Consider the following 26840-nt stretch of genomic DNA (forward strand, 5'->3'; position numbering starts at 1 on the left):
TACCCTACTGAAAAAACCTATGTAGGTCACCACATGGGATCCCATATGGTGACCCATGTAGTGACCCACGTAGGATCTCATATAGGTCTACACATGGGTCTTTACACATGGGTCTACCTATGTGTTGACCTTCATGGGTCACCACATAGGTGACCCATGAAATATTTAATAGTTTATTATTTTACATATGTAGAACATGTTTTTATGAAATATAATTGCGAAAAATGTGATTAACCTTCGCCGGTCAAATGTTTTCTTAATTATAAATTACAAAATAGACTTTAAATCATTAAGTTTTTTTTCTAGAACTGTTATACGTCGCCCAATAGTGTATTTTATTAATGTTATGTTGCATTCTTTATTTGTTTAAACAATTTATTATGAATAATTTATAACATTTCCGAATACCCATAGACAGTAGCATATTACTGAAAATTTGTTAACTTTTCGTAGTAGTTATTAATTCTAAATATATAAATAAAATAAAATTTAGAATTACCTTTGGCACCACTATTTATTAAAATTTTTTAAACAAATAATTGTTCCCATTTTATAACTTTTTTTACAGAGCGCCTGGAAAGATGCACTTTTTTCCCAATTTTGCAATTTATCATACTGAATATAATAATAAAAACGTTAAATATGAAATCCTTATTTTAAATATTGTTTAAATAACTAATTGTTGCTATTTACTAACTTTTTTCACAGTGTACCTATAGTGATGCAGTTTTCTGCCAATTTTGCAATTTATCATGCTGAATACAATAATAATTGCATGTTTATTTTTTATCTGTTATTATATTCAGCTTGAGCTTCATAAATTGCAAAATTAGGAAAAAACTGCGTTTTTCCAGGTGCAGTGCAAAAAAAGTTAGTAAATAACAATAATAAATTGTTTAAACAATGGTTTAAATAATAATTGCATATTTATTCTTTACCTGTTACTATATTCAGCTTGATAAATTGCAAAATTAGGAAAAAATGCGTTTTTCTAGGTTCAATACAATAAAAGTTATCAAATAAAAAGAATAAGTTGTTTAAACAAATAATAAATGAAGTATAACTTTCGATAAATTAACCATTTGACAAAATAAAACAGTTACAACAAAAGTCTGATTGATCCAAGTGTTTTTAAAAAATGCAAATAAAAAAACATATGAACCATCCCAGTCGTCTCCGTTCGTAAATTGACAAAAATTATAAATAAACAATAAGAAATGTAAAAAAAATTATTCTTACATTTTTCGGAAGCTATAAAGATTTTGTTCAGTGATTAAAAATTACAATTTAATTGGTTCAAAACTCTAAAAGATATTATAATATAAATATTGTTTGAGAAAGCAATTTTAAAAAATTTGTATTATGTGAGTGATAAATTTCTTGAAATTCATAAAAAATACCAACCAAATAATGAAATTACATACTTTTAATTTTATTTTTATTTTTATCATCGAAAACAATATTGCAGTAATAAAATAATTTTATGTAGGTACATTCGACTGCAGCTTATTTAAATCACATTACATTTATTAACTGACATTAAAAAGATTTTACTTTCAGCAGCTATTATGTGCTTTTCTTATATACTAGACAATTTTAACATATTTTATCACTTGAGAGAAATAAAATTAAATTAAATTTACATCACTTTTTTTGATTTACAAAACAAAATACAAACTTAAATTATTAAATAAAACTTTATAAACAAACGCTGAAAAGTTATTTTCTGAATTCATAAACACTACTTAAATATTACAAAGTATTATTAATATTTGGCGCTGCTTCAATTTTCCTATTTTATACACCAATTTATATACAGAATTTATATTACACAGTAAGGTAAATGTCCCAATTTGGGAACATGAAAAAATATGTGGACAGTTTTTACATAAATGCAAATTAAAACGAAAGTCACCTTAAAATAATGTTGCAAATTTTGTTTTATTTAATTTCGTGTATATTTGTAATAGATAAAATTTTTATAACTATAAAAGCTTTCCATATTCAGTGTTCCCAAATTGGGACATTCACCTTATTTGTAAAATTTTTGGAAAAATTTTGTCTTTAAATAAAAATAACGACATTTTTCTATGCGAACGTGTTAATAAAATACCGAAAAAACATTGTAGTATATGAGACCATTGATAATGGAAACAAATTTCTAACCGAAAACATTTTCTTTAAAACGAGAGCACCTATATTTTTGGTTACCTATTTCTTCGACGATAATTTCAGGCCTTAAACTCGCTTTGGCATTAAAAATTAGGTACCTTAAGTAACAAAAGAGGAGAAAATGGGGACTAATTTACGTACCAAGATTTTTTACTTTTATTATTCAAAATGATGATTTGTAATTTAAAAATGTATTTAGTGATATAGTTTCTGCAGCAAGTTTATGTATTTTATTTAAAATACCTATTTTTATGAGTTTTAAAAATAATTTTAATATTAAAGTAACATTTTTAGTCAGCTTATGTTAAAAATTTAATTTTTATAATATAAGCAACACTTTGAAAAACAATGATAAAATTTTGTTTAAAAACTTATAATGAAATTTTTAAAAACCGTAAATTTTACTCAAATATTAAACAATTATTTTCTATTTTACACTGAAAAATTAACTCTAATGATTTCATACATAGGAGACTTATATAATTTACCGTGTTTTAAGATATAATTGAATTTACCCCTTTTTCCTGATTTTTAATTACTATATATATATATATATATATATAAATAAATAGTCTTAAAAAATAGATATATCAAAAACTTTTTTTTAAATAAAAACTACGTAATTTAAGTACTTTTAGTGTAAATTACGTACTTTAAATAGTTTTGGTCAAATTTAAGTACTTTTACGTACTCTTTTTAAAATTAAGTACTTTTCCTTAATTTAGGTACTTAGTTCGAGGCTTGTAATTTATTCTTCGACAAGGCCATCCTCTTCATCACTCTCATCATCAGCTGTAATAAAAAATAAATTTCTTTTAACAGTTTGTATTTAATATTATTTTTATCAACTTATAATTTTCATCAATAACACCGTCCGACACGATTTTTCACACACGAATAAATCAATGATTTTCAGAAACTAGGACCAAAAAAAAGATACCCGTGTCTGGCCGTTTTGCTAGATCAGGTCATTTTTTGTTTTTAGGGGTAAAAACAACCCTTAATTGAAAGGTGATAGGAAATCTTGTACAAATAAATAATTTTATATGAAACCTGGTATCTCGGGGTTTTCCAGGTCGCTGATTACGAATCTGATGTCAGATTTTCAAAATTCAAAATGGCGGATCCAATATGGCGGTCGAAATTTATAAAAGTTCATCGAATTCACTTGAAACTTGTTACTTTAAGGTTTTTGGGGTCGCTGATAACGAATATGATGTCAGATTTTGAAAATTCAAAATGGCGGATCCAATATGGCGGTCGAAATTTATAAATATTAATTATTTTTTATAAAACTTGGTGTCTAGGAGTTTTTGAGGTCGCTGATAATGACATAATAACATTTATAAATTTCGACCACCATAGTGAATCCGCCATTTTGAATTTTGAAAACCCGACATCAAATTCGTAATCAGCAACTCCAAAAACCTTCAAGTAACAAGTTTCAAGTGAATTCGACGAACTTTTATAAATTTGAAACGCCATATTGAATCTGACATTTTGAATTTTAAAAATCTGACTTCAGATTCGTACTCAGCGACTCCAAAAACACCTAGACACCAAGTTTTATAAAAAATAATTAATATTTATAAATTTCGACCGCCATATTGGATCCGCCATTTTGAATTTTCAAAATCTGACTTCATATTCGTTATCAGCGACCCCAAAAACCTTCAAGTAACAAGTTTCAAGTGAATTCGATGAACTTTTATAAATTTCGACCGCCATATTGGATCCGCCATTTTGAATTTTGAAAATCTGACATCAGATTCGTAATCAGCGACCCGGAAAACCCCGAGATACCAGGTTTCATAAAAAATTATTTATTTGTACAAGATTTCCTATCACCTGTCAATTAAGGGTTGTTTTTACCCCAAAAAACAAAAAATGACCTGATCTAGCAAAACGGCCAGACACGGGTATCTTTTTTTTGTTCCTAGTTTCTGAAAATCATTGATTTATTCGTGTGTGAAAAAAAAAGTTGAATTTTGTCGGACAGTGTAATATTACCTCCATATTCTAATGCATTCATATTATGAACACAATAAAAACTTTCTTTTTAAAAAAGTGGTATTAAAAAATTAGCTTTAAATAAAAAAAGTCATGATTGGATAATAATAAACAACCTACATACCAAAATAAATAAACTATTCTTACTTAAAAACTGCTGAACCGATTGTCTCGAAATTTTACATATTTTTTCAACAATCTAGTCCTTGATCGAAGGATTGATTTTTTTAAGCAAAACTTTTCTTTTTACAGCTGCAAAACGACCTTTTTTTATGAAAATTGAACGTTCAACTTTGACAGGTCGCCATTTTGTCAAATATTTTTTTTCATAAATTCTTTGAACAAGGACTAGATAATAATCTTTCAATATATGTAAATTCGTTGCAATTTTTGATTTCCGACGAATCAAATTTCCGTACTGTTGGTCACCGCAAACCATGTTTTCCAGGAGGACGTCACTTCAGCAGAACATAACTTTAGAACTAATTAATAGGGGAGAGTGGGGCAAGGATAGTTAAGGGGCAAGGATAGTTAGTGGCTCTAATACAGAAACGGCTCGTCAAAAAAACGGGTCATTTATCATGTACACTCGTCTTAACACCAAAAGACGACAGTAAAAATTTGAGCTTGCGGGGACACTATTTGTAGAAGCTACGTGCCCATTTGTGTTAATTCTCAGTTTTGCTAAAATATTTTCACCTTATTTTTATTATTCAATCTTATTTTTGCGGATATAATTTATTAAATATATTTGGTTGCGTAAATGTTTTCTGGTGTAAAATTTTGTGCTGAAAACGAATATCATATTCGTTTTTTAAAAAAAAAATTTTTTTGTACTAAAAATTTGTGATAATTCGAAAAAAGCGCTCACGGGGCAAAACTAGTTAGTGCCTTGTTGTAATACTTATGACAAGGTAATGTCTGGCTAACACAATTTTTTAATTGCAAACGAAATGCTAATTACTTTTTATGGATCGCGATTTAATAATTTTTTTGTTTTTCAAAAAATTCACAAAAAACATGTTTTTTTGATAAAAATTATCATCCTTAACTGCTAAGTTGTATTAAACATGATTCGATTTAATTAGAATAATAATTTTTATTGTTAAGTCTTGACAAATATAATTCGATACCTTGAAACAATGGAAAATCAAATTTCATGATTTTTTGTATCATTCTTAGTAAAAACAAATTTTCAACTATCTTTGCCCCACTAGTGGGGCAAGGATAGTTAAAAATTTTTTTTTACTTTTCCAATATTATCTCGAAGGCATTGCAATCTACAAGAAAACAATGTATAGCAAAATTGTAGCTAAATAAACAGGCTTTCGAACGATACTATTCTTTTTCTGATGCCAGTTTAAATTTCACCGCTAGATCCAAAAATATCTTACCTAACTATCCTTGCCCCATCCTCCCCTACTTTTAACATTTCTTTTTTTCAAATTCAACTTTTAAGCATGTACTTTTAGGTAAAAAAATATTATTAAATATTATTAAATATTATTAAAGATATTTTAAAAAAATTAATGCTTTACGAGAAAAAAATTCGGGAAAAATGTCTATTTTTTGGCGTTACAACTGCGGGTGCCCCCTTAATCTTGCCATCGCCGCAATCACCTACTTTGAGTCCTTGGTATGAAAATAATTATTGCGCCCGCTCTCTCTTAAAAATGCCAAAATGCATCTCCATTACACCTCGAGGGTAAACTAAGCGCATGCAAAGTGATACTTTGCCTCTATTCTAAGTGCTCGAAATGACGTGCTTTCCGTGCGGGTAGGACAAAAAATACATATATATTATTCTGTTCTGAATTGTGCCCAGTTTCTGTTCCCTTGTATGAATTTTTTTTTGAAAATCTCAAATTTCCAAGCAAAAAAATTAAACAAATTTTTTTAACGAATGTACAAACAAAATTTTTAAAAAGAACAAATCATCCATGGAAATGTTAAAATAAAATATTACAAAATATAATTTAACTTACGAATTCTCTCTCTTCTATTTTTAGGTTTATTCAGGTCGTTTATTTTCGACGTTAAGGTCTTCCTTACTCTACCAACCAATTCCTTTAATTTTTTCTGTCCTTTTGCTCCTTGTTTTATTAGTCTATCTTTATACACTTCTATGATATTGAAATAAAGAAAAGGATTGTTTATTTATTAAGTGAAATAGCAGAAAATTTTTTTATGAATGTTCAAATTATGGTCATTTCATCTTATACAAATCGTGTGCTTTTATTAGGGTGTCTGACAGTCAGGGAAAATTGTAGAGGATTTTTTTTTATCATTCAAAGTCAGATAAATTTCTATTAATTTATTCAAAAATTCTCATTTTTTATTGATCTATTAAGACTTAAAATGATTTTTATTACCATTTTTCAGTATAAATAGAAGTTAATATATTGTTAAATTAATTTATTATGAATTTAGTAAAAAGTCAAGAATCAGTAAATTTTTTTTCAACCCTTGTTAGACACCCTAATATATGCCAAAGTATTTAAGAGATCACTTCTCGATGAATTCTAGTAAATACTTCGTCATTATCTTGTACATTTATTTCGTTTAAGGATTATTAAATATATTTCAGAAATTTTATTTTTTGAAATAATTAGGGTTTTCTAAAACTTATATTCTCTAAATCTGTAAAAAATCAAAATCAAGTTAAAGTTTTTAAACTTTATTTTCTAAAAAACTGTAAATGCAAATTTCATGAAGTTTTTTTTATTTAATTAAAACCCTATTAAGTTATCAAATTCAAGTGTTACATTGATGGAAAATTGTAACTAATTATTGAATAATAATTTTTTTAGTATTCAACTTACACCCCGCTTTTGCAAGCATTAACTTTGCAAACTTTAGTAGTTAATAAAATTTTGAGTTCAAATTAAAGATAACTTTAAATTTGAAATATTCCTCCATATACATATTTAACATACGTTTAAGCCCTAAATGAGTTTTAATTTTAAAAAATAAGTAACATAAAGTTTTATATTTCGAATTCGAAATAAACTGATAGGCTTACTTTATATCACTGATATTTTACATTTTGAGTTCATTATAATTATAAATGAAACAGTTTTAATTATTTATCAATTTTGTACATTTGAGAAATATTGATTCGATGAAGTAAAATAGGGAAAAACATTTAGACAAATTACTTTTATGATTGATTTACTTTAACGTTTTATATTAATTGTAACTTTGCTTAATTCTAGACGTCTCAAATTTAAAAGAATATATAAAGTAGAACACCCAAATTTACTACTGCATTTTAAAAATTTACATACATAATTATATTTTGTAATTACCTTCCATGGCCCTAATCATTTTGTTTGGAATTTGTGTCCGAACTTGAACTTGTTCTTCATCGCGGGGACCAGCCCTTGTTTCATCCAAGCACATATTTTTTAAATCGTCGCCCCAAATACAAAGTGCTAAATTTATTATAAAGCATCCATTACTTCTTGAACGTTTAATATCATTCCAATCTTCGGTTAAAATCATTATTCCTCCACCAAGATACGTCTGAAAATGTAAAAATATTGTCAAAATAAATGTTTTCTTTGTATTATTTTACATTCCTTTGTCAGTTATCTTACAATTCCAGGAAAATGTTGAACAATACGGATTGTCAGTCATTGAGCAAAAAGTCACACGTCAGGACACATAACTAGCATTATAATTTGGACTAATGATCATCATGAGACAATATATACAGTCTTCAGATCGACTTCAAGACTCGAAAAAAGTCGTTTTAGTCAATTGGAAATTTAAAAAAGACAAAACAAAGTCGTTTATACTATTCCTTAGTATCACAAAAATGTTATGTTATTTTTCCTTGATTAATAACTTCAATTAATCAAAAATTAAATAATTTTGTTAAGTAAAAAAATTTAAATACGTTTGCTGTTTCTTTTTCTACAAGAATTTTTAAATAATTTTTAAAAATTTCAACTTCAATCATTCTGAAAGTTAACGATTTTTAAAATTGAAAAGAATTTTAACTAAACTTCTTCACTGAATCAATTATTTTAAATAATTTTTAAAGTAATAAAGATGAATTATTAAAAATATATAATCCAAAATATTGAAAATAATACTATTTTTAAAAATTATAAAATAAAAAAAATTAAAATTAGTTTTAAACAAAAATTTTGAATGATAATAGATTTTTTAATTACAAATAATTAAAAAATTTCCAAATAATTAAAATTCATTAAATTTGAAACACAAATCCATAATAAAGCACATTTTAAAAAAATTTTCTTATATTTCTTTGTTGATAGGTGTAATGTCAGTCTTCAAAAATAATTAAACTTTTAGACAACTTGAAAATTTAATAAGTATTTTGGAGAATTTCAATTGAAAATTTTGAAAATAATTGCTTTCTTTAAAATTTTAATAATAGTTCTAAACAATTAGATTTAAAAAAAAATTTAATGTAATTCTTTTTTTCAGATATTTTGAATTGAATTTTAAAAGATTATAATAACAAAAATTTCAAAAAGTAGTTTTTTTAATAATATTTTATTATACCTTTTATTTACATTCATTTTCATTTTGATTTTTCATTTTTTAAAATTCAATTATTTCAAAAATTTGCAATTAAAATTTTTCGAAAACTTATTTTCATAAATTTTATAAAATTTCAATTATTTAAAAATATTTAGTTAAATATTTCGAAAATTTATTTATCATATAGAAAAATTAATCAAAAATAAAGTTCCAAATATTTGGTTATTTTTTTACCTTATAAAAGTCAAAGTAATTTGCTTGAAGAAAGTTGTATTTTGCTATAATATTTGTAAGTAAAGTCAAAAAAGTCAAATTTTTGGAAAATAAGTCGAAAAATGCCTGTATTAGATTAAATATTATATATCTCTATCCTTTTAAAGAAACGTTATTTAGTGTTCCCATAGTAAATTCTATAGTGCACTTGATAACTGAGTAACTTGACCTACAGCTTTTTTAATCAGCAGCAGGAAGTAAACTCGAGGAAAAAATCTTTCTATACTTATAGGCTTAAATCTAAATGTAAAAGTAACGTTGCGTAATTACTTTATGTTATGCTATGGTCTAAACCCGACGACGAAACCTAGGTTAAAAATAAACAACTTTTTTATAAAACGTAACACTCCATAATGATACCTAATTACAATGTTTTAAATTTAAATATATTGAAGTGATTGAAAATATGTCAAATCATCAATTATTTCAATCCAAATAAGGGGGATTCTTCCTCAATCGTCCCAGCCAAAAAAAAAGTTCTTGGATTGACTTGATACTTTGGTAAATTTTTGTCCTATTTGAAAGTAACAAATCCCTAAAATATTAACTCTTTAAAAAAAATTGCAAAAAGTAGTGGGGGTTGAAGTTTTTTCGTTTGCGAGAAAAATAATATCAAATGACGCGGCGCGCCCAAACCATGGACGCAGAAGGCCCTATCGTCCTGTTTTCTTACCTTTCAGTATTAAAGCTGTTGATGGAACATCATTTTATTAACTTCACTTGATTATTAGTGCAATTGAATATTAATAAATAAAATAAAAATTTTCTACATTTATATATTTTCATTATATTTTTTGTTTATTATATAAATTATTCTAAATTTATGTATATTATATTATTTTATGAATGTTTACTTTTCAAAATAAGTTTATAAATAAATAATTGCGTGCATAAATTAATTAATTAATAGTAGTGAAATTTAAATATTTCTTTAATTAAATTGTCTACATATTATTGTTTTGTCGTTTTCAAATGTTTCCCTCGCTTTTACTAGTTCCCCGACTTTTCGCTAGATGGTTTATGATTTTTCTGTAACTCGAAAATAACATTGATCTCTGCGAATATAAGAAACAAGACTGTATTCAAATAATTTGCTTTCACAATTTATTTTGTGCATATTGTGTTTCAAGGTAAGTTTTTTCAAGGCAAGTTAACGATTATTTCTATTTTTGATTTTATTTATATTTATAAGCATAGTATATTTAAAAATACTATCTTTCTTTAAATGGCAGAAGTCAAAAAAGACTCCAAACTTGTTTGGAGGAATGAATGTGCAAATCCTCTTGGAAAAGAGAATCACAAATCAAATGATTTGCTTAAAATTTCGAGTAAAATCAGAGAAAAATTTCCGACATTACCAGAATTTTCAAAAATTTGTTCTAAATGCAGAAAAGAGCTCGGTAAATTAAAATCTGTTCAAGGTGTTTTAAATTCAGAATTGAATTCTTCTTTTCCTAATATAGCTTCTTCTGATTTAGATTCATCCGATACTGTTGCTTGTAATATTAATTCTTGTGACAATGAAAGTGAAGATTTTGATGATGATAAAGATAACGATTTCGTATCTTTTTCAAAACCTCAATGCGGTTACTTATATCATAAAGAAGCCGTTGAAGTTTTAGAAACAATTATTGAAGAATTTAAATCAACTTCTAATATAGCTAAAAAAATTCAGCTTCTTACGCTTGCTCCAAGATCTTTGGGCAGGCAAAAAATTATGTCGATGTTTGGTGCGTCCGAACGCAACGTTAGAACTGCAAAAAAGTTAGTTTCAGAGATGGGGATTTTAGCACTTCCCGCTGCAAGAAAAGGAAAACCTTTAGATTCTGACAAAGAAATTTTGGTAACAAATTTTTATCAACGAGATGATAATAGTCGCTTATTACCAGGAATAAAAGACTTTATATCAGTTCGTAAAAGCGATGGGAGTCGAGAGCATGTCCAAAAAAGATTAATACTTTGTAATCTTAAAGAATTATACTCTCTTTTTACATCTGAGTATAAAGATGTTTCCTTAAGCTTTTCAAAATTTGCTCAATTGAGGCCAGCAAATTGCGTTTTAGCAGGCAGCAGCGGAACTCATACCGTTTGCGTCTGCGTGTACCATGAAAATGTAAGATTAATGCTAGATAGCATAGATATTCAAACATTGACAAATGATCCCGAAGTAATTTATGAAAATTATTACGATTGTTTAAATCTTCTTATTTGTTCTAATCCAACAAGTACTTGTTATTTAGAAGGCTGTCAGAACTGTCCTGATGATTCAAAAATTAAAGAAAATTTGATTGAATATTTTGAAGAAAATGAAATCGATGAAATTAAATTTGATTCATGGACACAAACAGATAGATGCTCTTTAAATACCATTGTAATGAGCACAGACGAATTTGTAAATGAACTTTGCCAAAAATTGAATAAATTAAAGTCACATCATTTTATTGCAAAAGAGCAATCATCGTTTATGAACAGTCTAAAATATTCTCTGCAAGATGACGAATTTTTAATTACTTGTGACTTTGCAGAGAATTATGCTTTTGTTTTACAAAATGCTGCTCAGTCTTTTCATTGGAATAATGACCAAGCCACTATATTTACAGTGGTTATTTATAATAAACAATTTGAAAAACTAGAGCACAAGAGTATAGCAATAATATCCGACAATTTGACTCACGATACTGTTGCCGTTTACGTATACCAAAATATTTTAATTACTTATCTAAAAACCAATTTTAATCCTAAAAAGTTATATTACTTTACGGATGGTGCTGGGCAGCATTTTAAAAACAAAAATAATTTCGCGAATCTTTTGGCTCATCAGACAGATTTTAGAATATTAGCTGAATGGCATTTCCATGCTACAGCTCATGGCAACAGCCCCTGTGATGGAATTGGAGCAAATATAAAAAGAAATGCTGCTCGTTACAGTCTCCAATGCTCATTAGAGAATCGAATTCTAACTGCCAAAGCTCTCTTTGATTGGTCACAAAAATATTGTAAAGAAACGCTAACTTTTTACAGTAGCAAAGACGCTCATGTTGAGGCTGCTCAAAATTTAAATAACAGATTCGATAACGCTCAAACTGTACAAGGCACACTTCAATATCATTCCTTTATGCCTAAAGGGGAGGTAAGCTTGAATTAAAAAAATATTCGCGGGCTTCCGAATATGACATTTTCATTAAAAAAACTAAAAAAATCCCTTTACGAGTTTCTCAACAAAAAACAGTCACCAAAAAATGTAAAAAACAATCTAAAAAGTAATTTGACATTCTTTAAATTAAAAATCAATTCATTTTTTAAATTCAAAACAATCTTTCTAAATTGCTCCCAAGTATATATTTTAAAGAGGTTTTTCAATATTACAAAAATAAATAATTTCATATCAAAAAAACAATATCCAATTTAGCAATAACTTCAGTTTATCATTTTCCAAATTAAAAATTTTTTTCAGTAACAGTAATGCTGGCACTATTTTAATGACAGTCTCAACCCTGTATAATGCAGAGAGCTATTACTGAAGTAAAATAGGCACGACTTGCTATGACAGGGCCCACTGCGTCCATGGATTGGACGCGCCGCGTCATTTAATATTATTTTTCTCGCAAACTTCTTTTTGTCCCACTTTTATATTTACATAACTCATTGGAAAAAACCTCAGCTTTCTAATGAGAGTAAAATAAAAAAAATTAAAAATACCCAAAGGAATGAAAATTCAAAAATAAGAGTTAATTTTGAAAAAAAGGGGGTGAAAAATTTTTTTTCCAAAATTTCGTTGTAATCGTTGAAAAGTACATAAAAAATGCTTTAAAATTCATTATATAAAAATTAAAATCCATAAAGATTTGTCGTAGTTACAGTGATTTGAAAATGATAGTGTCACCTTAAACGAAAAAACTTCAACCCCCACTACTTTTTGCAATTTTTTTTTAAAGAGTTAATATTTTAGGGATTTGTTACTTTCAAATAGGACAACAATTTACCAAAGTATCAAGTCAATCCAAGAACTTTTTTTTGGCTGGGACGATTGAGGAAGAATCCCCCATAAATGCTTAATTTGTCCTTAAATTTTATTCTTATCGTTTTAAAATATTTATATATATATATATCGAAGGTATGGCGCAAATAATTTAATTTAAACATTTTAAAGAACTTTGATTGCAATGTAATAAAAATTTTTAATTTAAAGTAATATAGCCTAAAATTTAACAATTACTTCTTAATGACAAAAAATTGTAATTTTAATTGAAATGCAACTATAAATGTTGTTCAAAATGTGAAAAAATTTCTTATGATTCTACAAAGACGTATTTAAAATTTAATTTGCATAAACTGGCTCAATTCTTTTAATGTAACTGAAAATTAAGTTTATAGAATTTGGAAAATTAATTATCATAGATTAGATAACATTAAACTTCAGAAAGACAAAAATTAAAGTATTTGGAAAGTACAGAAGTATAAAATTTAGATGTACTTAATGAATTTGATATTACATGATGCAGAGGAAGAAAATTTTTAATTAAATATGGCTAATGTAACGTTACACTATATACTTTTGCTTACAAAATAAATAAATTTAAAGATAGCTTTACTCTTAAAGTAATTTAAAAATTAATAACTTTCCAATGATAATTTTATCAAAATATGTATTTAATAAATGAAACTAATTTTCTGAGTATTGAATAATAAATAAAAAATATTATTTGTTTTAAAGATACTGAGAAAAATAGCAGCAATTAAGGGGACTTTCCAGTTCAAAATGTGAAAAAATTGATTTTTTTTATATTTTCGGGTTCCTCATAGTCTCTAGAATACTCCCCTAAAAGTTTATTGCAAAATTCGAAGTAAAACAAAAGTTATAATTGTATATTCTACGCCATGTCAAAGATTTTTTTGTGCACGGATTACTAGAACGCAATCGAGTGATCAAAATGTTTCCTCATTTGTCTTTTCCAAAAAAGACACACATAAATGAATATGAGGTTACTGATTGCAAATTAAATATCAACATTTTTGAAATTCAAAATGCCGGATCCAATATGGCGGACCTTTTTTTTAAAATTCATCGGATTAACTTGAAATTCGATACTCGTGGGTTTTCGGGATTGCTTATTACAAATCCGGTATTCGTTTTTAAAAATTCAAAATGGCGGATCCAATATGGCGGACGACTTTTTTAAACAAGCGTCGGATTTGCTTGAAAATCGTTACTCGGGGTCGCTGATTACGAATCCGGTGTCAGTTTTCAAAAATTCAAAATGGCAGATCCAATATGGCGGACGAATTTTTTTAAAAAGCGTCAGATTTGCTTGAAAATCGTTATTCAGGGGTTTTTGGGGTCGCTGATCACGAATTTGATGTCAGTTTCTTAAAAACCAAAATGGCAGACCCATTATGGCCATTTCGAATTTTGGAAAACTGACATCGGATTCGTAATCAGCGACCCCGAAAACCCCCGAGTAACGATTTTCAAGCAAATCCGAAGCTTGTTTAAAGAAGTCGTCGGCCATATTGGATCCGCCATTTTGAATTTTTAAAAACTGACATCGGATTCGTACTCAGCGACCCCGAAAACCTCCGAGTAACGATTTTCAAGCAAATCCGACGCTTGTTTAAAAAAGTCGTCCGCCATATTGGATCCGCCATTTTGATGGTTAAATATACAAACTTGCCTAACAAAAACTTTAAGTGCGTTTTTCTCGAAATGTCTTTTTTTGAACTGGGGGGAGTGATATCTCGAGTTCTACTCAACCGATTTTCAAAAACCAAACTGCGTTTAATTCACAATCATCATGGCTATGGACGGAACCTCGAAAACTGTAAAATTTTCCATTTCCGTCTTTTCTATAGCATAAATTTTGAATAAAAACGTGTGTTTTTTTCAAGTTTTGGGAAAAAAGTGCTCTAAAAAAAATAAGGGAACGAAAATTTCACTTTTTTGAGGTTCCATCCATAGAGAATCATCTAACGAAGAAAATGTTTTTTTATTTTATGTCTCTATCTGTTTTGGAAATCTTGGAATCACTCCCCCCATGAAAAATGAACATTTTTGAAAATGTTGTACAGCTCCGGCATCTTGGACTAAAAGTGGAAAAAAATTTTTTTTATATTATTTAATAAGTTGTTTATAACATGTAAACAAAAATTTCTGAATAAATGTCATGGTTTTTTTAAAAATACATCCTAAAAAAGCCTTCTTTTTACCCATTTTAAACTGGAATGTCCCCTTAATCAGCAAATAATTTTTATGAAGAAAATGGCAAATTTATCGAGGGTAAAAATTTGAAGTGACTTCTGAAAAACTTTTTCTTCAAGAATTTAAAAATTTTGCACAAAGTGCCGTGATTGTTTATAAAATATTCCAGATTATCATTACCTGATTATTGTAGACATCATATTTGTTCAATTTTATTCTCCTAACTGCATGAGGTCTTCCATTAATTTGATGCTCAGCATTTGCATTTTGATTTATTCGTGGTTCTTCATTTTCGTCCTGACCTATTGCATGTTCTGCATTTTCGCGATGATCCATTTCAAGTTCTGGATTTATGTTACGACTGATTCCAGAGTCAGCATTTTCACCTTGACGCATTGCAAGTACTTCATTTTTTTTTTGGCCGACTTCAGATTGTGGATTCTTATCTTGACTCATTATAGATTCTTTATTTTTGTGTTTACTTGTTCCAGGTATAGCATTGTTTCCGCAAGAAATCAAAACATTTGATGTTATTACTGGGTGATTGACTTTTAATCTTTTGCTATTAGCAGGTTCATGATGACTGTCCAAACTAATCTCCTTAGATTTCTGAATATTATCTTCTTGAGTATTAGATTTTTCATTATCTTCACGTTCAGTTTCCTCTTCTATCTCGTCATCAAGACTAAGCTTTTTTCTGTCTTTTAACAATGTATTATTCTTATAGTACTCGTTCAAGATTTCATCTTTAACTCTAGTTTTTGCCGCTGAAATTTTTGCTTTCTGGAATCAATAAAAAAATAAAATTATTTAGTGATTGCAGTCAAATTTTTAAAACTTAAATAATTGAATGATTTACAAGTGTTGATTTTTTGTGTGGTTTTTTCAATTCAAATACCATGCAGCACATCTACTTTCCAATGTAGTCGCTGCCTTAGCCAAAAAAGTTATTTTCGTATCAAGGGCGCAAAGGAGGTGATTGCGGCGAAGGCGAAATTGGGCAACCGAGGGGACCCGAAGCACCCGAGGCTTTGCCTCGGGTGCTTCGGGTCGCCGAGGTTGCCCCACTCTCGCCTGAGCCACAATCACTTTTTGCGTCCTTTGGTGCGAACATGATTTTTTGTCCTACTTGCATGGAAAGTATGGCATTGAGGGCTCGAACAGCTAATTGCTCATTATAGTAAAAAGTTAAATTATATGAAAAGATGTGATGGCACTTTAAAGTCAACATACTATTAGAATTTTGGAGATCAAAAAAAAGAAAACAATTTTAAGAATATAATATTTATTTATTTAGAACAGAATATTTATTCTACGAATGCATAAATTAATTTGGGTTGTGAATAATAAGCTACATATATTTAATAACGAATAAAATAAAAGATAATGATATATTGTATTATTCTAATTTTTTTTCACTTTTTATAGAAAAAAAAAGAAATCAACATGCGAGCGCAAAATACCTTTCCGCCTGCTTACCCCACCCCCAGACGAGAATGTATTATTTTGCGCCCGCACTAAGTGCCCGAAATGACATACATACTTTCCGTGCAGGTAGGACAAAAAAATTTTTTTTTTATTTCACTTGTCAAGGTATTATAAATTAACAAACAGTTTATTATTTTATTTTGAAAAATTTACGAGAATAAGACATTTTCTAAACAGCAGCGATCACTTTTCAAAATTTTTAGGTTGATTTTTTAGTGACAGTTTATAAACAATTGATGGTCATTTAAATTCTGAATTTTTATTCAAAGGAATCAGAGGAATTGAACCTCCGGATCGTAGAAGCGCACACGCGCCATTTAAAATACATTGCGCGTATGCCCTTCTACGATCCGGCGGTTCAATTAATGGCGAACCACAGAAATGATGATTCCAACACTTTTTTAATATTATTTCATTATCAAATGATTTTCCTCAAATTTCGATTATCCTAACATGTTCGAATATGATAACTTTATACTAAAAAAATTGAGAACAATTTAAATCTATTTAATTTTTTTTAATTTGAGTCAGAGAATTGACGCCTTAGCTTGTGAATCTTTGAAAATTCCTGAATTTTTATTTTTTTAAATTCCAATAATAATTTTTTTTTAAAAATGTTATGTAGAATTACGAAAGAGATGTTAATACCAAGATTTGTCACATTAATTAATAAATAACTTTACTTATAGCGGAAATATTATGTAATATTCAACAGGTCATAGGAGTGACGCGAGACTGGGCGACAAAATTCATTTTCTATATTTACAAAAACTATAAGAAATATTATATTTATATTTTGGAAAATCTTCAAAAAAAAATTTATGAAATATTTATTCTCATGCTTTTAATAATTATTTTATGTGTTGGAAGATTGGTTTGAGGACATGTTAGATAACCTACATTTTAAGTGGTAAAATTAGAAAAAAAAAACATTAAACAGTAAAGATTTACAACTTTTTCTTGTACGATATTCAGAAAAAGTACTAAAAAATGAAATATGATTCGGTATTTTCCAAACAAAATTATAATTATTTAGAAAATCTTGAGAACATGCTAAATGACTTTTTTTGAAGAATCACTCATATATATTTAAATATATTATTTATAAACAATTTAACATAAAATATGGCAAAAGATACACTCTGAAAATTTAAAAGGTATTATAAGCAACACATCTTCCAAGCTATAGCACTGCTTTTGTTGGAAAAAATTCAATTTAAATCGAAATTTTTTGACCATTTTAACGAGAAGCCAAACTTTTCCAAAATTCACGGATATTTTTTTAAATTCAGTTAATTTCCTGGGTTATTTACAGTCGAGCTAAATTTCCTATTTTCCCGGTTGCTAAACGCCTAAATCATATTAATATGACTAGTTACTTCACTGAATGAATTATAAATGTTTTACATTATCAACGGATCGGAGAGGAAGTCGAAAAGATGGTAAAATCTTGCGACATACAAAAGAACGTCAATAGGACAATCAAGGACGGACTGAAAATTCTTCAGGAACTCGTTATAGAAGCGAACAACAAGCACAAGAAAGCGGATAACGGTGACGAACGTATGCTGAGTGCTATGAGTTTCGCAGGAGAAAATCGAAGGATCAGGGTCGAGAAACAGAACCGCATCCAGGCCCGAGAGATAAAACGCGCTGTCTTGGTGGCGCAGAAACGGAAACGAGGCACTGGCAGCCCAGAGGCCAATGCCAAAAAGAAGAAAGAGGATACACCTCCAACAAAGAAGGAAATTAAGGCGAAGGAGGTACCGAAAGCCTAAGCAGCCCAGGAAGAAGATAGATTCGAGAGGATCAACCGTGGTGATCCGAGTCGTTTCGGACAAAACGAATGCTGACGTGTTAGGGAAGCTTCGTAAGGAAGTAAACCCCGACACCAGCCACACGACAATCATGGCAGCAAGACCCACCAAGAAAGGAGACCTGTTGATTAAAATCGGAGCAGAGTCCAACAAGGAGGCCTTCACCGCCGAGGTCATCAAAGCGGTGGGAAGCATGGAAAAGGTGCAGACGGTGGATCGAAAGATCACTCTTGAGATCCGCGACCTGGATTGCCTTACCCAAGGAGCAGAAGTCCGGGACGCCCAGAAAGCAGTACTCTTGAAGCCAGGAAGCAGGAAGCTGAAGGTCTTAGGACCCAACCGTCGAGGGATGAAGCTCGCGGTTGTAGTCACCGACCAAGAAGATGCGGACAGGCTGGAGAAATTGGGACGCATAAAGATCGGCTTTATGTCCTGCCCGATCAAACGACGTGTGATGGTCATCCGGTGTCATCGATGCCTCCGGTATGTCCATCTCGCAAGAGGATGCAAGGTGGCGGACAGATCAGCTGCTTGCTTTAAGTGCAGAGAAGCTGGTCACAGGTTTGCTGACTGCAAGAAGAGCCCTAGCTGCTATTTGTGTAAGGCGTTATCTGGCGAAAATATGTCCACCGACCACATCGCCGGAGCGGAGAATGCAGAGTCTTTCGCACAGCCCTTGAGGAAGCGAAGAAGACTCTTGCTCGCACAATTATTGCTTTCTCATAGGAAGCATTCTATTGGTGAAAATTTTCTATTGTGATTTTTTGACAATTGATTATTCTACCTCAGGAGTTCAAAAATGATTTTTTAAAAAAATTTTTATAACACCTTGCGTCAAAAACTCGACTAAAGCGCAGTTTTCTAAGCACTAGTGCTTTGGTCATGAATTTTTTTTAAATTGTAGATCTCGCAGGGGGACATAAAATAAAAGTATTTTTAGCAAGATTCATCAAGTCTAACTATGTTTTTTTCGTGTTTTTCATTTCTTCAAAAAAAGTTTTTTATTCCTAACTTCAAAAAAATGTTAAGACACCTAGCGTTATTTTCCTTTCATTTTGTAGAGATTTTTAATGCGCATTTTTTAATCTATTGGCGAATTTTCTAGAGTTATTTTTTTCAGAGTTATTAACGTTTCAAAAATCAAAATTTTTGAAAAATACGACTTTCTTGAATTTTTAAATTAAAAATCTTTACAGATTATTCTAGATATTATTAGGGTGATTCTCCGTGTAGCGCATGATTTAGTAATTTCTATTATTGAAAATTTTTTTTTCGAATTGAGTAAAAGTTGATATAGAATCTTCAAAGTTGATGTTCAAGAATGAAATATTCATGGTGGGCCGGACAAAATATTTATAATTTTTATATTATTCTTAATAAACAATTTGCACATATATCTGCGTACGTACTATGCGGCTATGTTATCCAGATAGGGTGAAATAAAGTCAGTTTTAATGTTATAATTACCGGTAAATAAAATAATAATTATCCGTATATATATTCTGTATTGCAAATTATAATTATTTAACAATTATTGTTTAAATAAATTATAAAAAAGTAAAATTTTTAGAAAAAACTGTGAATCCTAATCAATTTTACATGAAGGAAAGGAAGATTGTTTAAGATTCTTGTTTGTAAAAGTTTCACTTTTTTGTATAAATTTTATAAACAAATAAATTATATAAGTAGTCAATGCAGCTTTTAAAAATAATTGTAACGTTTTTACAATTTCTTTAAAAAATTATTTTCTGACAGATGGAAATTGAGAAAGAAAAAATCATTTTTCATGTCAATTTCTGACATAGGATTTCAAAAATTAACAAATTTTTTTGGAAATTTATGGAAATGTATGGAAATTTATGCGGTAATTTATGGACATTTATGCTCTAATTAACAATTAATTATCAAGCAGAAATAAAAAAATGAAAATTTTTTTTTCGGAAATTTATGGAAATTTATTCGGTAATTTATGGACACTTATGCTGTAATTAACAATTTATTATCAAGCATAATTGAAAAAAATTTTTTTTTTGAAATTTATGGAAATATATGGAAATTTATGCGGTAATTTACGAAACTTTCTGCAGTAATTTATGGAAATTTATGTAATTATTTATTAGTTACCTAAAGTTCAATGTTTAAAACAAATTGTTTTGCTTGACTTTCTATGTGCACTTATAGATACTTCAGTGAAACACACCGTTCAATGGAGAAAAGCCTTGCAATGACAAAACGGCTATACCATGACGATGTGGCTATACCATGACGCACAAGAAAAACTGATTTTTTCAACAATTTATTGGCGATTTTCAATCTGTTTCATATTTACGTTAATTATATTCACTGAACTAATACTACTACACTTCAGTTGACATAAAATATAAATAATCATTATTTTTATTGCGAAATATTTGAAGGCTATACCATGACGATTCTGTGATTCCCTATGCACATATGATGCTTTTGATGTATGAAAAACAAAAAAATTATTTCTGAAAGCAGTTTCCCTCTTAGTAATTCACTTAGGAGAGCTTATTCTTGCTTTTAACTAATATTGAGTGAAGTTTCGATTTTATTTTTATGTAAAAAAATGCTATTTTATAAAAAGGCTATACCATGACGCAAAAACGCGGGACAAGAATTAAAACCAAAAAAATTAAATTAATTAAATTTTCTTTCACAAATGCGTTTTTTTTACAAATCTACTAACATAAACAAAACGAAACTATCAATAGTTTTTATACTAATTACTATATTTTACTAAAAATAACCATTTTTTTAATGTAAGTCGTGCTGGGGACCCATAACTACCTTGTAGAGTATTGAAAAACGCACCGATTGACTTATTAACGAACCTTTTATGATAAAAAATGGCAGAGTTATTCTATTTTCAAAAATAAAAATTCTTTGATTTTTTTAGAAAAACATAAAATTGTACCTAACTTATAGAATATTTGTAGTGAAATTGTGGAGTAATGAAATTAGTAGGTAAAATATTAAGATAGTTTATTTCATTCTCTATGAGGAAGCAAAGTGTTCACAAAGTGACGACAGATAAAACCTTTTAAACATAACTTGGCAGCAGTTTTTATGTTTGTCACAATTCATAAAATAATTTGAAGCATTTAAATTTCAGAAATGTAATTTATCATAATAAGGTATTCAGCTCACGTTAAACTTGAAAAAATTGATTTTATTAAAATATTCTTGAAATTGTGAGTAAATGTTCCTTTATGCAAACCTTTTTTCAGGTAAAAATTTTAGAACCTTTTATCGTACGGTAATTGAAATATTTGAATACAAATTTTGAACTTTACATGTAATTTTGTTAAAAGATCAAAATTTAAATCCAAATATCTCAATTATGGTACAGCAAAGGGTTGCAAAATTTTTACGAGGAAAAAGGATTGCCTAAAGGAACATTTACTCGAAACATAACACATATTTTAATAAAATCGAATTTTCCAAGTAAAAAAGTGAGCGAAATACCTTAATATTATCAATCAATATATTAAAATTTCAGTTATAAATTTTACAAAGTAAAATTTTGTTTCACTAATTGTTTAGACATTTGCAAAAAATTTTAGTTTTTGCATCATTATACAAATGGTCTACTCTGGATAGCTAAGTAGTTTGAAAAGATGCTGCGAGTGTCATATTAAAAATAATAATTATAGTTTTATTTTTACCTTCTCTTTTAAATGTAAATCATCATCGCTAACGTTGCCGCCCAAAGATAGAACAGTTCTTGAAGTTGGCAACTTCAACCTATTTCCAGTATCTTCAAATTCTTGAATTTGTCTTTCAATGTCAGCTTCACTCGCTGTAAATTAATATTTCAAATGTATAAAATTATTTAAATTTATAAAACTAAAAATACATTTTTAAATAATATTTGTAACAAATAATAACAAATGTTTGTAATTCTTGAATTTCAATTTGGGGTTAAGTATACCCAGTGATCAAAAAGCCATCTTTGTTTTTAAAACGTTTTATATTTGCTCAATTACATTTTAAGAACGTTTAAAGTTTATTTAAAACGTTTTAAAAACATTAAACGTTCTTAATACCTTATTTGACAGAAATGAAACATTCTAAAAACGTTATAGAAACGTTCTAAAAACAAAGATGGTTTTTTGCCCACTAGATAACTTTTTTTGTTTCGTTGTGAATGAAGTCGAAATTTACATACTTCTCTACTGAATTTCTCAAATGAATTACTTAAACTCATAAAATCATAATTTTTATCTAACAAAAACTGTTCACAATTATCATAAGTTTTAAAAAAGCGTTTGAAATATTTACGCCAAAAAAATGTTTCTGTTAAAACGATTTTTCTAAGTTATAATTATCAATAATGTGAAGTAATTATTTTTCTTTAGACTCCTGTTAACCAATTCATAAAAATAAAAAACTTTCTGTTTGTTTTGAAAAATAGATTTTTTAAAAAAATTTCTCTTTCAATATTTTTATAATTCATGTCATAATATAACTAAATCTATTTCTTTATGCAACATACAAACTATAGAAAACACGTTTCACAAAACGTTCAAAAGAAAATTTGTTCACAAGAAACTGTGTCTAGCTTATCGACAACACATTTTTTAAATAATACGACCTATTATTAGTAACTATTTTTATTAGTAGAGAGAAATATGATACATATTTTCGGAAGGTTTTTTCTCCATCTCAGTATTGGGTGAAAAGTTTTTTGAAATTATTCAAAATTTGTTTGCTACAGTTGCAGTGCTTATTTTAATAATTATTAATTTAATAATTTAATATCGAATATTGCTATTTGCAGAAGTTGACACATTTTTATAATGTGAAAATGCCTAATTAAAGATAGCAAAATAATCTCTAAATACAAGTTATTTTCGTGACAGTAACCCATTGCAAAAAACCATGATCGTTCTAAAAACGCTCATAAAATGTTTTTTTTAATATTTCATGTCTACTAAATAATATTCCAGAACATTCTTTGAACATTCCTGATCTTAAAATATTTCAGAACATTATTTTGTGTATATGAAAACTTCAAAAAATATTTTTGGAACCTTTCTAGAACGCACATGGTTTTCTTCTCACTGAAAATGTTCAGTATCGAAAAATATTTTTCTCGAGAAACTGAAAAAAATCGTTCAATTTTTCCCAAGGTTTAAGGCAAAAAGGTACTCTTAAAAAGCTTTTTTACTTTTTGGGTGAAATGAAAGAGATGCAATTTATTAAAATATTATCACTAAAAATAACAAAGAATAGTTTATGATGCAGAGTATCGATGCCAACTTTAGGAACCTCATGCTTGTTTTCACAAAAATGTTCAAATTATCCTAAGAAATTTCATTATTATTATTTATTGAATCTATTTTTGAAGTAGGTAATTGAAAATATTAAAAATAATTCAATTTTAAACAATTTAGAAAAAAAGAAAATTGTAAGAATTACTTTTTTCAGAAATATTCTTATACAATTTTTTAAAGCTAATTTACATTAATTTTCATTTTAAAATTTACACTTACGGATTTTTCATTAAAATTTTTGAGATTTGATAATTACATTTTTTGAACTTTAAATTTATTATTTTCGATATTTGCAATTACAATTTTTTACAAGTTGTTTTTTAAAAATTCTAATAAAATCAATTATTTTCAATTAAGTTTTTGAAAATTTCAAGTACTCAAAATTTTTGATTATAGGTTTATTTTAAAAATTTAATTATTTCTAAAAAAATTGTGTAAAAATAATTTTTGAAAGATTTGTCTATATAGTTATTTTTCAAACTGTAAAAATGAAAATAAGTTGCATTTTATACTTAAAATGTGGTTGCAATCTTTTAAAGAAAAGTCGAAACAATAGTAATTGTTAAAACTAGTCGAGAAAAACATAATATCCGAGACCCGTGTTTCGTGTATTCAAAATAATTTTTAAATTCTATTAATTGAAATGAAATTTTTGAATGACAGTAGAACTGTTGGAAAAAAGTTCAAAATAATCTTGATCTTCAATAAAGAAATAAATTTTGAATTTAAAAAAATTTCACTGTTTGAAAGGGTTCAAAAAATATCCAAAATAAACATCTATTACACATTCTCCTCACATTAGACGTGGTTGAAGTCCACAACGTTTATCAACGATTTTTAAAAAATTAACATTTTTTCAAACAAAAAATAAAGAGATATTTTTTGCTTAAAACATTTTTATTTTTAAAATGGATGTTAAAGATGATTGTAAATTTTTATTTCTGGTGTAAATTTTTTATAAATTGTAATAGAAAAAAATATTTTTTTTTCAATTGTTGATCAAAAACGTTGTGGACTTCAACTTCGTTCACATTAGTATGTATATCTATATGTGATTTATATTATCCAAAGTAGCCACTGATTATATTCTGTCTGTTTACTCATTTTTCAAGACTTTTATTCCATATATTTTTTTAAACAATACAGTTAATAAAAATATCGTCTGAAAAAAAGAATAGAGCATTTAATATATTTCTTTCTTTCTTGTTTTGTCTGCTTTTTAATAATTTGTTCAATTTAAGCGGTTATTAATAACAAATCGAATAATTAAGAACAGCAAACTGAATTACTAAGAAATAACAAAAAAAAATTTATGATAATTATTCAAGGACGTTTATACCCTGAAATGCAGACCTCCAGAAAAAAATAATTAATGAACATTTAAATAATTGAAATAATATTATTAATTGTATTTTCTGAAAGAAGGAATATAAATTTTAAAGAAAAAAAATTTAAAACCTAAAAAATTTATTTGTTTATAAAATTTGCATCTGATTGAAAATTTCTGTCATATCGCTTTCATAGAATTTTTTTAAAAATATTTAATTTTAATGTAATATGGTTTATTTTCTTCAAAAAATGATTCTTTACAACTTAACCGTAAGGATTTTTAAACAATCAAGCAGTTTAGAAAATATGGCTATTTGTTTAAAAGAATTAAAAATTTTTTTTTAAAAATAGCTATATTTTCTAAACGGATTGATTGTTTAAAAATCCCCATGGTTAAGTTGTAGAGAATCATTTTCTGAAAATAATAAGCCATGTTACATTAAAATTAAATCATTTTTAAAAAAATTCTGTAGAAGCGATATGACAGAAATTTTTAATCATATGCAAATTGTATAGATAAATAAATTTTTTTCTTGAAAATTTATATTCGTTCTTTCAAAAAATACAATTAATAATATTTTATCAGTTATTTAAACGTTCATTAATTACTTATTTCTGGAGGTCTGTATTTCAGGGTATAAAGGTCCTTAATAATTTTATTTCCCAATAGCGTGTTGTTTTATTATTAACAATTTTATTTTTAAAAAAATGTGTAGAGAATACTAACGTTTTCTTATGTGATATATAGTATTGATTTTTTATTTAACAATTTGGAAATATTTATTTTTCAAAATTCATAAAAATATTACAATACATTAAAATGCATATCGAATATGAAAAATTAAATATCGATTATTAGTAAGGAAATTAAAATTTTTTTTCCATTTATGAAAATAGTTAACAAGAGACCAAGAAAAATTATTTTAAGATTTTCAGATAATAAATACGTTTTTCATTATGATGTTTACAACTTTCATGAATCAAAACTTTCACTTTAACAAATATCGTCGCAGGTATTTCTTCAAAAACAAAAATTACTATCGATTACATTTATAAACAAGAGAAATCTTTTTTACATTTATAATATTTACCCAAGAAATATAATGAAATGAAAATTAAATAAAACAAGTTGAATCTAATTTGTCTTTTATTATTAATTTCTAAATACTACTTCGAAAGATTCTTACAGATTTAAATTTAAAGAAAGAAAAAAACACTGTAATGTTATTTATCAATTTATTCATTAATATTAAATACTTACTTCCTAGAAAATGAATATAGGCCGTGTAGTGTTCATTTTTTTTCGTTTGATCGTTGAACCATTTCACTTGAGCTTTTTTTCCTGTTACGACATTGCAATTCTCAAATTGTCCAATCTCGACTATATCTGTCGATTTATCCGAGTAATATTGAACAAATGCGTGCGTGTTTTCTGCCATTTTCAATCACTCTTAAAAACAGGCACAAAAAACTGAGAAATAATTCAGCACTATCACTACAAACGTTAAAACGCCGGCATACGTCGACCATGTGGCTCGTTGGGAAAAATATACTTAATCTGTGTTGGTGTGAACATGACAGTGTGTGCGACATGCGCGTACACTCCTGCTCAGCGATGCCTACACTGTTCATTACCACTACAAATATAATAACCAATAGAAATGAAGATACAATTACAGGGGGTGGTAGACAAGATATTCAAATTCTCACGAATTCCGACACGCGCGTAAAGATTGGACG

The 26840-nt window shown here is 27.7% G+C and overlaps 1 protein-coding gene across 1 annotated transcript; it reads right to left on the reverse strand.

Annotated features, from left to right (window-relative positions):
- Positions 1-1408: 1408 nt before the first annotated feature.
- Positions 1409-26552, reverse strand: LOC127291280 (uncharacterized). The gene is made up of 6 exons (XM_051320332.1): positions 26362-26552; positions 22161-22294; positions 15347-15949; positions 7491-7707; positions 6168-6305; positions 1409-2964 (listed from the first exon to the last, which is right to left on the reverse strand). The coding sequence occupies exons 1-6, from the start codon at positions 26537-26539 to the stop codon at positions 2921-2923; spliced, it is 1314 nt and encodes a 437-aa protein (XP_051176289.1). The 5' UTR covers positions 26540-26552; the 3' UTR covers positions 1409-2920.
- Positions 26553-26840: the final 288 nt, after the last annotated feature.

This window comes from Leptopilina boulardi, unplaced genomic scaffold (assembly GCF_019393585.1).
Source record: "Leptopilina boulardi isolate dan_hultmark-lab unplaced genomic scaffold, ZJU_Lbou_2.1 LbouV2_130, whole genome shotgun sequence".
In the NCBI taxonomy this organism is placed as follows: Eukaryota; Metazoa; Arthropoda; class Insecta; order Hymenoptera; family Figitidae; genus Leptopilina; species Leptopilina boulardi.

What these genes read in the sequence shown, in the direction of transcription:
- LOC127291280 (XM_051320332.1), bottom strand. Translation starts at nt 26,539, where the DNA reads ATGGCAGAAAACACGCACGCATTTGTTCAATATTACTCGGATAAATCG. An exon ending in ATTTACATTTAAAAGAGAAG is followed by an intron (nt 15,950 to 22,160) that starts GTAAAAATAAAA and finishes TATTGATTCCAG; the next exon opens with AAAGCAAAAATTTCAGCGGC. An exon ending in ATGATGTCTACAATAATCAG is followed by an intron (nt 7,708 to 15,346) that starts GTAATGATAATC and finishes TTACATTTTCAG; the next exon opens with ACGTATCTTGGTGGAGGAAT.